This window comes from Hordeum vulgare, chromosome 7H, assembly GCF_904849725.1.
Source record: "Hordeum vulgare subsp. vulgare chromosome 7H, MorexV3_pseudomolecules_assembly, whole genome shotgun sequence".
Classification (NCBI taxonomy): domain Eukaryota; kingdom Viridiplantae; phylum Streptophyta; class Magnoliopsida; order Poales; family Poaceae; genus Hordeum; species Hordeum vulgare.
This window is the reverse complement of record NC_058524.1, coordinates 572107604-572120395: the sequence shown is the minus strand read 5'-3', so window position 1 is coordinate 572120395 and position 12792 is coordinate 572107604. Positions and strand designations below refer to the sequence as shown.

The window sequence follows — 12792 nt, the reverse complement described above, 5'->3', positions numbered from 1 at the left end:
TTGGCAGGCGGCCTACCTACAACTAAATAAGACCTCACGCCAAGTTTCAACTCAATCCGAGAATATTTTATACACACTTTTAAAACCAAATATTTTAACGATGACGCGGGCGCGGGCGTGTGTGGTCGGGCTCAACATGGTCAACGACGAGAACGGAGAGAACCGGCAACTAATAACGGATGCAAGTTTTGAAACTGGCGGCAACGGGATGCAGATGCAATGCAGATGATGCGATGATGATGCGATAATAAAAATAGTCACACGAAAGCAACGAAAAAGAGGGGAATCTTCTAGAGCGTCGGTCTCGGGTTGTCACAACACTATGATGCACCTTCTATACCTAGCTCTCCTAGATACAAATTGCCTAATATACCTAAGGGTTATGTTATGGAAAGAGGAGTTGCTCGAGACTTTCTTGCTTGTAAGGATAGAGATGATCTTAAGAAATTGCTATGCAAGTGGAAGGAAAAGTCTTTGAATGCTAGAATGCAATATGATCCCAAGTTTGCTACTTCACCCATCTTTATTTCTGATAAGGATTATCAATTCTTTGTCGATCTTGAGTTAATTACTTTGGTAGAATCTGATCCTTTCCATGGTTATGAATCTGAAACTGTTGTGGCACACCTTACTAAATTGAATGATATAGCCACCCTATTTATTCGTGAGGAAAAAAATCGTTATTACTATATTCTTAAGTTGTTTCCGTTCTCATTAAAGGGTGATGCTAAGATATGGTTTAATTCACTTGCTCCAGATTGTGTGCGTAGTCCCCAGGATATGGTATTTTCTTTTTTGAAAACTATTTTCTTGCCCATAAAAAACAAGTTGTCTTGCAGAAATTATTAACTTTTGTGCAGATTGAAGAAGAGTCTCCCACAAGCTTGGGGAGGCTTGTCCAGTTACTCAATACTTTGCCTGATCATCCTCTAAAAAATTTAGATACTTAATATCTTTTATAATGAACTAACCGATGCTTCTGGGGACCACCTAGATAGTTGTGCTGATTATGTTTTGAGAGAACGAACTGTTGAACAAGCTGAACTTCTTAAAACCCCAACAGACGGTAAAATCCAATCCAACGGCCACAAGCCTGATGGATGCAATGTTGTAATCCGTCGGTTGAGAAGAATCCTTTTCGAAAGAAAAAGGATACAGACAAAAAAGGCAGTGTGTAACAAGCTTTAAGCGAGGGGAAACTTGACTGACTCCAAACAGATGTAAGTAAAAAATTCAGCCTAAGAAGTCATGAAAGAACACACACACAAAAAAAAACCCAGCAAGAATCTTGACAAAAGACTAAACGGTCAGTAAATCGACTTATCCAATTTAAATAATCAGCCTAATTACATATGGCTAAAGTGTGATCAAATTGAACCTTGGACGAAATAAAAACAAGTTTTAGTGTGCCACTGAATGAATCCAACGAGACTTGTACGACACAACCAGCATAGGATACTTAAAACCCCAAAATGGAAGCTGTGGGGGAGAGGAAAGAAGATACCAAAACCTTGATACTCCTTCCTACCACAACCTCCATTCATTTCCTTGATGCCACTCCATCCTCTCCTTGAACGACCCGATATATACATGGACATATCATTAAATTACCCAGTACGCAAATGACCGCGCCGCCATTGTTTCGATAGATTGTGAGTGGAGAGCAGAGCGCCTTCATTTTCCTCTCGCCCGCAATGGCGTCCGATTTTGACGAAGACCAGAACGTTCCCTACGCACATCCAGCAGGTGGTTTTATTTCATTCAGTTTTGTTGTGAAATCTATAGCGGTGTTAATCGAATCAACGTTTCATTCGTGTATACTGATCACGGAAAAAACTCCATGGATCATGCTGAAGGCCCCCCTGCGCTGGACAGAGCCGACAACGTGCGGCTGAGGGGGCACGCCAGCGACCGGGCGCCACTCCATGAGAACCGGCAGCAGGTGCTGCTGGAGGTCATCGACGCGTCCTCCGCCGGCGGCGACCGCAGGCTGGGGCTGGACCTCGTGGCCGTCCTGGACGTCAGCAAAAGCATGAGGAAGAACGACCGGCTGGGCAAGATGAAGACGGCCATGCACTTCGTCATCAACAAACTCGGACACATGGACCGCCTCTCCATCGTCAAGTTCTCCGAGGAGGCGGAGAGGCTGTGCCCGCTGCTCTCCGTCACCCCGCCTAACAAGGCACGCCTCAACCATCTCGTCGACGGCTTGCAAGTCATCGACCCAACCAATATAAGAGACGGCCTCGAGGCCGGCCTCAGCGTCCTCGCCGGCCGACGCATCACCGGCGGCCGCGTTGCCAGCATCTTTCTCTTGTCCGATGGGGACGAGAACAGAGGGCATGCTACTACTGTTGATGTCAGCGATGTGCCCGTCTACACGTTTGGGTTTGGTACGGACTACGACCCCAAGGTACATAACATGCTCCATTCTTGTTCCGCGAAATGTTTTTCTGTCATGTCCTATTATACCATGAAATGACTTATCGGTCTATTTTTCTTTTCTTTTTGCGGGGTCAAGGATTTATCGTTCGTTGCGTTGAAATGTCGTGCTTTTATATGGCCCTCTACCATAATGACATACTACTTTGATTAAAAAAAAGATGAAATTAGATAGTGCATACTGGTCCACAATGGAATATTATGACATGCTCCCAAACAAGAAAAGAAAAGCCCCACAAAACATCATGATGTACACTGGAACAAGAAAACCCCTGCTAAGAGCATCTACGACCGGAACTTGTTAATATGGTCCCTCATACGTCCGCGGACGTTCGAGGAAATTGATCGGGCGCGACTCATTTATTATCTTTCACATCCGCATCCCTCATATCCGAACTCTCATACCAATATAACCCATACAACACTATCTAAAGATAGTAGATCAAACACAGTTCATCGGATCGGATTGCATTACCGAACAGAAGAAGCAGTTCATCGGCAAATCCAAACTACACACTACCCAAACATACTTAAAATATAAACACAATGGGAAAGAGCGGAATAAATCAACATTTCCTCACCAGCCCTTTCCCCTTCCGATCGTCAAAGCAACACTACCCCTCCTCCGTGTAGGCGTCGTCGTCGTCGTCATCGGAGCCGGAGGAGGAGGCGTCATCATCATCCTCGTCGGAGCTGCACCGTCCCGCTCCTTTGCGTGGCGAGCCACTTTTGCCTTCACCACCGCCTATTTCGCTGGCTTGGGCTCCGGTAACTGGATGGCCAGTCGAAGAGTGTAGGCATTCTTGCAGCGGAGGCGACACGCTTTCATCACCATCGTCGTCAGTGAGCGATGAAGGATGCCCGTGAGGAGCACGTCTTTGGGGTCGACCGACACGCTCGAGGTCAAACATTGGGCGGCCAGCACCTACCCCTCTTCCTCGCCCGTTACCCCTCGCGGCGGCTGCACGTGCCTCGGACTCCGGTATCCTTGTGTGACCCTTCCCCGACGCGGGCACGAGGAACCAACGGTGGTCGGGCACCGCTTCCGGAGCAGAACGTGGTAGAGGTGGGGGCGTACCTGACCTGAACGGCCCGGCCGGAGCGGGAGAGGTCAAAACTGTGCGCTTCGTGGAAAGTGCCTCTGATGTCGCCGACGGTCCATCGACGGGCAACGGGCTTAGAGGATGAAGATCCGTCACCACTGAGGCTGCCATGGTCCTACAGCGACCGACGCAACGCGCTGCAGAGGGCCACGTCCTCCACACCGACGTTCAATCCATCAGAGTTGCTTTCATCGCCGGCCATCGGATCGAAGGATGGGGGAATAGAAGTGGAGTGGACAGAGAGTGAAGTGCCGGATATCTAGGATTTTTGGAATGGGATATTTGTGGGGTCCGTGGTGGGCCGGACTGACTTGGCAGGTGCCCGGACAAGCTCGGGCTCCCCCGTATCCACGCCATATTTGAGTTGGATATGAGGGTGCCGGTCAACCCTGATGTTTGAGGCCCATTTAAGGCGTTCGTCTTGGTCGATTTTTCCTGACCGGGCATTGGTCGGACGGCCTGCCCTGACGTTCCACACGGATATAAATGGTCCGGCTATAGATGCTCTTAACTAGAATCATGGTTCTCTAGGTGGCAAAAGATGGTGGATCATATTCCATCCGTCCATATTTACATAGGGTACTTGTGTTTCACTATTCGTTGATCGGGTACCCGACTATATTAACTATATGTCACAAAAAAATATTTTGTGAGGATATATATTGAAATGATAGTTTCTTGGTTTTATAATGTAGTGCATATATTATTTCTTATAATCAAGCTTCACAAACTTTGTCCAAGTTTATGGAAAAAACTATTTACATCTAAAATGTCAATATATATCATTAGATTTATCATAATATATAGTTTCATATTATATGTTTTTATATTGTGTAAATTGTCATAATTTTTACATGTACATGCTCAACCCACAACCGATGTTTGTTCAAACCATGACATAAAAATTGAAGTTACATTTTTTTTACATGAATGCATACCTACAAAGTGTTATGGTAATTAATTATTCCCTGCCAATATATTTTTGAACGAAGGTGTTGGACGAGATCGCGAGAAGGAGCAAAGGAGGAACGTTCAACTTCGTAGATGACGAGGAGAACATGACCGAACCCTTCTCGCAGATCCTGGGTGGTCTCCTCAGCATCGTGGTACAAGACCTCAAGCTCATTGTTTCCCCACAGCGAGGCGAGTCCATAATAGAGGGCGTGGACTCCCGGCTCTACCAGCAGACGTGGGACGCCGGCTCCGGCTCCATCACCGTCCATTTCGGCGATCTCTTCGCCGGAGAAGTACGCAGGGTTATCGTCCACATCTCCCTCCCTGAAGTCAACCAGAAGAAAGACGTCACCGCCATCATCGCGCAGTGCTCCTATAGGTATATGCATATATACTTCCTTTATTTTATAATATATCGACTCATGGTTTTCGAGATTCAACTTTGATCATAGATTAGACTAATAATGTATAAGTCATTTTATTAAAACATACCTTTAAAAACTTCTTCCGAATGCAAATTCAAAGGTACTCCCTCGGTCCGAAAATACTTGTCCTAGAATTGGATATAATGGATGTATCTATAACTAAAATAAGTCTAGATATATTCATCTTTATGACAAGTATTTCCGGAAGGAGGGAACATCTGTCATGTTCTTGTCGTGGTTGTCTATGTTGGTTAAATTTATGATCAAAGCTAAATCTATTATGAAACCAATGGAGTATATTCTTAACGTACGTACGTACATATCCAATATTAAGTATTGTATATGATTTGCACGTGCAGTGTCCGGGGACAACCTCTCTACTCCCGTGGATTGGCGGTTCCTATGCGCCGCACCCCAACTGGATCGGCTGACCTGAGCCGCATGAGGCCGGTAGCCCTGAGGAACGAGCTAGCCCGCGGCCGCCACGTAACCTTTCTAGAGGAGGCGCGTACGCTGGCGGACAACAATGACCTCCACGGCGCCGATGGAAAGCTGGTGGAGGCCAGGAACGATCTTGCACCCGAGCAGTCCAACTCCATGATCCACACCCTCAGGGCGGCGCTCGATAAGCTGCTGGAGATGATCAGGTCGCCGGGCGGCCCCCGCGCCGGCTTCGCCGCCTACCTGCGGTCGCTGAAGACGTCGCATGATCGCGAGCGCGTCTCGGCGACCGGCGACGTCAAGGGCGTCAGGCTCTTCGAGACGCGGCACACGAGCGCGTTCCGTGGGCAGGCCAAGCGGTTTGAGAAGCAGTCCACCATGGGGCGGCGACCGGCTCCCCACGAGTTCAAGGAGGAGGAGGAGGACGCGAATAGACTCAGGGAAGAAGACGGGCGCATGGAGAGGCGGCCGGTGTTGGTGGAGGCGAGGAGTGGTCTCTGGAAGACCTGGTGGGGGGACGACGACAAGCAGCACCGGAGGTCCGCCAGGTCCACGTCGGCGTGCGCGTGGGTGATGTGCATCCTGTGCCTGCTGCTCATCGTCGGCTTGATCGTCCTCGGCGTCTTGCTCTTCGCCGTCTACAACCACAAGATGCCGTACCTGGCGGTCGCCGGCGCGCAGCTGGGGGCGCTCCAGTACGACGGCCAGGCCGGTACCGTCCAGAACCTTCAGATCTCCATCGCCTTCCTGGCCATCAACAGGGACTCCAAGGCGGACGCCTATTTCTCCCGCGTCAACCTCGCGCTGCAGCTCCACGGGGTTGACATGCTTCTCCTCCGGGCGCCGCCGTTCGTCGTCCCGCCGGATACCTCCATGCCGCTGCAGTACAACGACGTGGTGTCCACCGGGCGGAGGCTGGACAAGGCCGGGATGCGATCCATGGACAAGTCGCTCAACGCCGGCGTGGTGCCGTTCGACCTACGCGGCAAGGTGCGCATGCGCGGGAAGACGGGCATCTTCCAGAACACCCAGTTTTGGACACGCTTTTCCTGCCGTCTACGCTTCTTCTTCCCCGGTAACGGCACCGTCATGCCGGTCGACCGCCGCAGTTGCCGCTCCAGGTGGCCGTAGCAGTCACACTTCCGCGTGTATGAAGCTAAACACATGTGTATATATATGCCCTAGCTGCAAGAGCCAACTGACTTAACCTAGCACACATGGCAAAAATACATTACCAAATCAACATTATTTTTAGTGGTATAATTCTTAGCCTGAATTATTGGTAATCTTATTGAGCCAAAACGATTTTTGGCAGTAACTAGAGCATCTCCAACATTCGTTAAAAAAAACCTAGCACACACGCGTAAAATACATTACTAAACAACATCATTTTTGTGGTGAATAAATTATTCGTAATCTTACTGAGCCAAAACGTTTTTTGGCAGTAAAATTAGAGCACCTCCAACATTCGTTAAAAAAAAACCTCGCACGCTAAAACTGACGCAGAAATGACTAGTCACAACTTTTGTCGGTGACGCTTCATTTCTCACCAATGTCAACACTACTTTTTTTCATTGGACAAAATTCGAACGACATAGATATTTGCTTAGTGCTGGCATTGCACATTAGGGTCGGCGTTGCGCATTAGGTCCATTAGGCCCACACGAGCACTAGTTTGTTTTAACAGCCCAACGTAGTAAAAAAACTTATCCTTTCGCCACTCTCGATCCCTAACTCCATCGGCATGTCCTTCTCTCGATCCTTGCCTCCGCCCCGCCCGAAGATGCCGCCGCGTGATGCGTCCCATCTTCGCCCAAGGCCGCCCGTCTCTACCCAACGTCGCACCCTGTCCGATGCCGCCCCGCCGACGCTAGGTAGCCCATTTGTCAACACTCGTGTATAGATATTATTGTTATACCTCGCCATTTGATTTCTCTGTTAGGCAGGGTAAATAAATCTATTAGGATGAGGAAAAATGCCTTCTATGTTAGGATGAACAAAAAAATTGAACACTCAAAGTTGAATTCCTGGATCTGCCATTGTTCTTAGGGTGTTAGAAATTCGTGCATCTCAAATAGGATTACAACTTCCGACTTCCTAGAAAATAGCACCACTACAAAGTAATAGATATATATACCCATACTTCCTCCCGGCACATCACTATTTCAACACCATTGCGCCCATGAGTACTCGGTGCATCTTTGTGCCCGCGGCTTCATGACGACTTCCTCAACACCGGCTACCCCGACTAGATATCGACCACATCATTCTTCGCATGGCTATCTCGATCACGACTACACCATCCTAAGCTCTCGACTACCTTGACAAACGCACAAAGGGTTACCATATTGCTTGAGTAACCTCATCGATTTTCATTCCAGCCACAACTTTCATGATGCATCGACTGTTATGATTGTGAATGAAATGTTCGTTGGCTTACATTTGGATTCTTGCTAGTCTCACAGTCTGCGTCGTTATCATTGCGATTGAGGGGGACGGGGGTGGAGGAGTTGAGTATCGTGATTAAAACAGAATAAGAATCATTTTTGTTTGTCTTATATTCTAACTTAATCATGTATTTCTATATATATGACCAGAGGCTTAAGCAATAAACATCGATTTCATCCATCCCTCTCTGTTACCTTCAAACAAATTCAAGTGGAGTTGACGCTGGTCGCCAGTGAACAAGCCTGGCGTTGGGGATTTGATGTCGCTCGCCTCTGGACGGATTTAGACCCCTGTCGGCGCATGGGATGCGCTCCGCCGCACGTCTTGATTGAACACACCCGACTCAAGCCGGGTACATGCGGTGCAATGCAGTGTACGTGCGTGCGTGACGCACTGGCGACGATAAATCCGCTGTGGGCCCTGCGCGCTGCGTCAATCATCAGCAAGCGTAAGTGTGACTCCAAAGTTATATGGACAAGGTGGTACAACCCTCAGAACCCCGCGCGTCCTCTGCAGATTTGCAGTACGATTTATGAACAAAGTCCAGCCTGGTCACGTACTCACGGGCGCGTCATCCCTCGTCTCTGCGGTGGCCATCCACGGGCTCAAATCCATGACCATTGACCAGTACGCCACGCACCGGGGAACTTCCAGAGATCGACGCCGAAACCGACGAGCATCTCCCTGCGCCGATCCGACTCCGTGCAATGCTTATCGCCCCCCGCCGCGTGTCCCCGTGACACCTCCCGGAGGCCGGGCGGCGCGTCCTGTCGTCTCGTCTCCGGTGGCCAGCCACGCACGGCGCAGACCGGCGCACCGCCTTATCTCGTCCGGGTTCCGGACCGCCTTATCTCGTCTGGTACAGTGATGCCCCGCCGCGCCGACGCGAGGTCCGTCTCGTCTCCGGTGGCAGCTTGCTGGAGCATCCTGGGCTGGTGGAGTCTGTGACCGTCTGCATGCGCAGGCACTACAGGACAACGAGAAAGAGCTTTCGATCCAAAGCCAAATTCGCTGGATCCGGTCACAGAGGTCTTTTAAAATATCGTCCCGCGTCTGATATCTGCCACAATAAGAAATTCATGCCATGTCCCTCCCTTGCCTCCCACCAGCTGTACACTCATTTGAGTAATGACACTGATATCATTGCTTATTTTTCATCATTTGGCAGGTGCCACATTCATTCATGCGTCGCATTCATGGCCATGCATAATGCAACACAGTCCAGTGCAGTGGAGCTCGTAAGCGCGCGTGTACTAGTCTATTTTCACCGGAGCAGCTGAGCTCGGTGGCACGGAGCACGCACGGGAATTCTGTGATTGGCCCTCCGTCTGCGGAACGGCTGTGGGCAGGGGCGCAGGCGGAAGGCGACGCGGGCGGACGTATGTACGTCGATGTGCGTGCATGTGGTTGGCCAATGGATCTTGATAACTTCGGCCAAGAGAAGGAAAACTGATCTCTATGACATCCAATATGAACAAGTGCCACACTTTTGCTTCTCTTGCGACCGTTTAGGGCACTCAGAGCTGTTCTACCCCAACCCGAGACCAAGAGATGAGAACGGGGAGCTGCAGTTTGGCCCCGAGCATCGGAAAAGAAGAAGAAAACGGTCTCTAGCGAGAGCTCATCTAAGGATCAGAATACACGTACGAGCAGTCAGAGGGAATCACGACACTCTTCCAATACTGGCAAGGAACATGTTGAGGTTGTTAGGTCCGGCGCCTCACCTTGCCTCGTGCCGGAGCTCTCTCACTCTCTATCTCTCACACACAATGGACTGGAGGTAGACGAAGAGGAGTACAGAAGAGGGAGCAGAGAGATGAAGTAGTTTTGCTTCCCAACGCACAAACGCTGCCGCCGCACGTACGGCCTATATTCCCTCGAGCAACAAACTCGATGCACCACCATTACAATGACGCTGCAGCGCATATATACATGGGCAGCGCTTGGGCACGACCTACACGCCTCTACCCACTCCCGCGCTTCGTTCGGCCCGCTCTGGACGCGCCCGCGACGCGCTCCTCACGCGCACACCGCGCCAAGCCCTCCACGAACCAGCGCATGCGCTCCGCCTAGATCGCCAATGGCCTGGTCTACACACACACACACGGTGCACACTTGCACGGACACGCCCCAGATAATGGCCATACCCAAGTCGGACCATGCCCAGACGATGGTCGGACTATGGCCAGACACTCGCACACGTCCGGTGCGTGCGCACGCACACACCTACGCCGCGGACCCGACACGTCCGACACGTCCAGCGAGCGCCCATACATGTGCTTGACGTGTCCGACTCGTCGCCGCGGCTTATTACGCCCAACAGAGGTGACCTCTCCTTTAAAGAATAAGTCATATACTAACAAGAGGAAAGAGGTGCCAAGGAAGGTTTACCGGCCAGTTGCAAGCCGTCAGCTTCTCCTAACCGATGGAAATAACCCATCTAGCAGCGCCATACGTGAAGGAACTTCCATGGGAAGAGAAGGCCAAGAGTTGTCTGATGATGACAGTGAGAGAGATGCAAAGAAAAAGAGACCCACACCTGAGAACTCGGCGGAGGCTGCGGTGCAGCCCTGCCGATCCCAATGAATTGCATGAGCTGGAACTGTCTGGGGCTTGGGAACCCCGAGGCAGTTCGCGAGCTTCGCAGCATTGTGAAGCAAGAAGTTCCTGCCCTACTGTTTGTAATGGAAACCAAAATCAGGGCAAAGCGAGTTGAAGATCTTCGGCACCAGTTGGGTTTCATGGGATGCTTCGCGGTGGATAGTGAAGGACTGAGAGGAGGTATTGGCCTCTTTTGGTCTAAGGACTACGATGTACAATTGAAAAATTACAGTTCCGGCCATATCGATGCGATGGTGCGGATGAAAGACACAAACTCCATGGAGTGGAGATTCACAGGATTCTATGGAGCGCCTAGAGCGAAGAACAGAAATCACAGCTGGCGGTTCCTCAGAACTTTGTATGAATTGCCACATTCTGGTTGGTTGTGCATGGGCGATTTCAAAGAGACTCTGTATGGCGATGAACATTTCAGTCGGGCAGCCAGACCAGAATGGCAAATGCGCGCCTTTAGAGATGTTGTTGAAGAAGTAGGTTTCCAAGATCTGGGTTGGTTTGGACTACCCTATACTTGGGACAATAGACAAGCCGGAGGTGATAACGTGAAGGCAAGGCTGGATCGGGTTTTTGCAAACGAAGCCTTCCGGCAGCGGTATGAATCAATTCGAGTGCGTCACATTAGTGCGGTTGAATTTGACCATTGTTTCGTTGTTGCTGAAATCCGAGACAAGCCGCACGACTATGGTGCACGTCGACAGAAACAGTTCAGATATTAAAACGTTTGGCAGACCCATAGGGATTATGAGGATCTTGTCATAGAAACTTGGCTGAAACAAACTCGCACCCCGGGCTTGCAAGGCATCGCAGATTCGCTGGGGGCACTCCAGCGCACCTTGGAGCCATGGGGGGCACGGGAGTTTGGCTGCCTTACACGCAATGTGAGACAGCTTCAGAAGAAGTTGGAAAAGATACGAGAGCAGTCCATTGGACGAGGCCCTTCCGAGGAGGAGAAAAGGACCGTTGCGAAGCTTCGAGAAGCGCTTAAGCAAGAAGAAATCTGGCTAAGGCAGCGGTCCAGACGATGAATCAGCTGTTCGACCGACCATTTGATGCAAAGGAGGTGCATGAAGCGCTTTTCCAAATGGCTCCATCCAAGGCACCCGGAGTTGATGGATACACAACGGGATTCTTTCAAAGACACGCGCAGCTTCTGAAGAATGATGTGACAGCTGCAGTGCTGGGTTTTTTGAATGGTGGGGACCTTCCTTTGGGTTTAAATGACACGTCTATCACTCTTATTCCAAAGGTACGACACCCACAGATGATATCTCAATTTCGTCCTATTGCATTATGCCCAGTGTTGTATAAGATAGCGGCTAAGGCGATCGCTAACCGCTTAAGATGCTATATGGACGATATTATCAGCGAGGAACAAAGCGCCTTTGTTCTTGGCTGCTTGATCACCGATAACGTTTTGGTTGCTTTCGAAAGTGTTCACACTTTGCGAAGAAGGAAGAAGGGAAGGAATACTGCATGTGCATTAAAGCTAGACATGATGAAAGCTTACGACCGCGTGGAGTGGCACTATCTCGAGGCCATTCTTCTTAGGCTCGATTTTAGCAATGCATTTGTCAGGTTGATCATGAAATGTGTTACGTCTGTGCGCTTCTCGGTACGAGTAAATGGAGAGCTCCAACCATATTTCACTCCCTCCAGAGGCCTCAGGCAAGGATGTCCAGTTTCACCATTCTTATTTCTACTGTGTGCTGAAGGTTTTTCCTCTCTCCTGAAATATTATGGTGGTAACATTGACATGTTGGAAATATGCCCTAGAGGCAATAATAATTAGTTATGGTGGTAACATTGACATGTTGGAAATATGCCCTAGAGGCAATAATAATTAGTTATTATTATATTTCTTTGTTCATGATAATCGTTTATTATCCATGCTATAATTTATTGATTGGAAACACAATACTTGTGTGGATACATAGACAAAACACTGTCCCTAGTAAGCCTCTAGTTGACTAGCTCGTTGATCAAAGATGGTCAAGGTTTCCTGGCCATGGGCAAGTGCTGTTACTTGATAACGGGATCACATCATTAGGAGAATCATGTGATGGACTAGACCCAAACTAATAGACGTAGCATGTTGATCGTGTCATTTTGTTGCTACTGTTTTTTGCGTGTCAAGTATTTGTTCCTATGACCATGAGATCATATAACTCACTGACACCAGAGGAATGCTTTGTGTGTATCAAACGTCGCAACGTAACTGGGTGACTATAAAGATGCTCTACAGGTCTCTCCGAAGGTGTTCGTTGAGTTAGTATGGATCAAGACTGGGATTTGTCACTCCGTATGACGGAGAGGTATCTCGGGGCCCACTCGGTAATACAACATCACACACAAGCCTTGCA

General features: G+C 49.4%; 1 protein-coding gene across 1 annotated transcript; it reads left to right on the top strand.

The window, feature by feature from the left end:
- Positions 1 to 1531: 1531 nt before the first annotated feature.
- LOC123410611 lies at positions 1532 to 6628 on the top strand. The gene is made up of 4 exons (XM_045103554.1): positions 1532 to 1746; positions 1857 to 2413; positions 4538 to 4878; positions 5284 to 6628. The coding sequence occupies exons 1-4, from the start codon at positions 1695 to 1697 to the stop codon at positions 6494 to 6496; spliced, it is 2163 nt and encodes a 720-aa protein (XP_044959489.1). The 5' UTR covers positions 1532 to 1694; the 3' UTR covers positions 6497 to 6628.
- The last annotated feature ends 6164 nt before the right edge of the window (positions 6629 to 12792 follow it).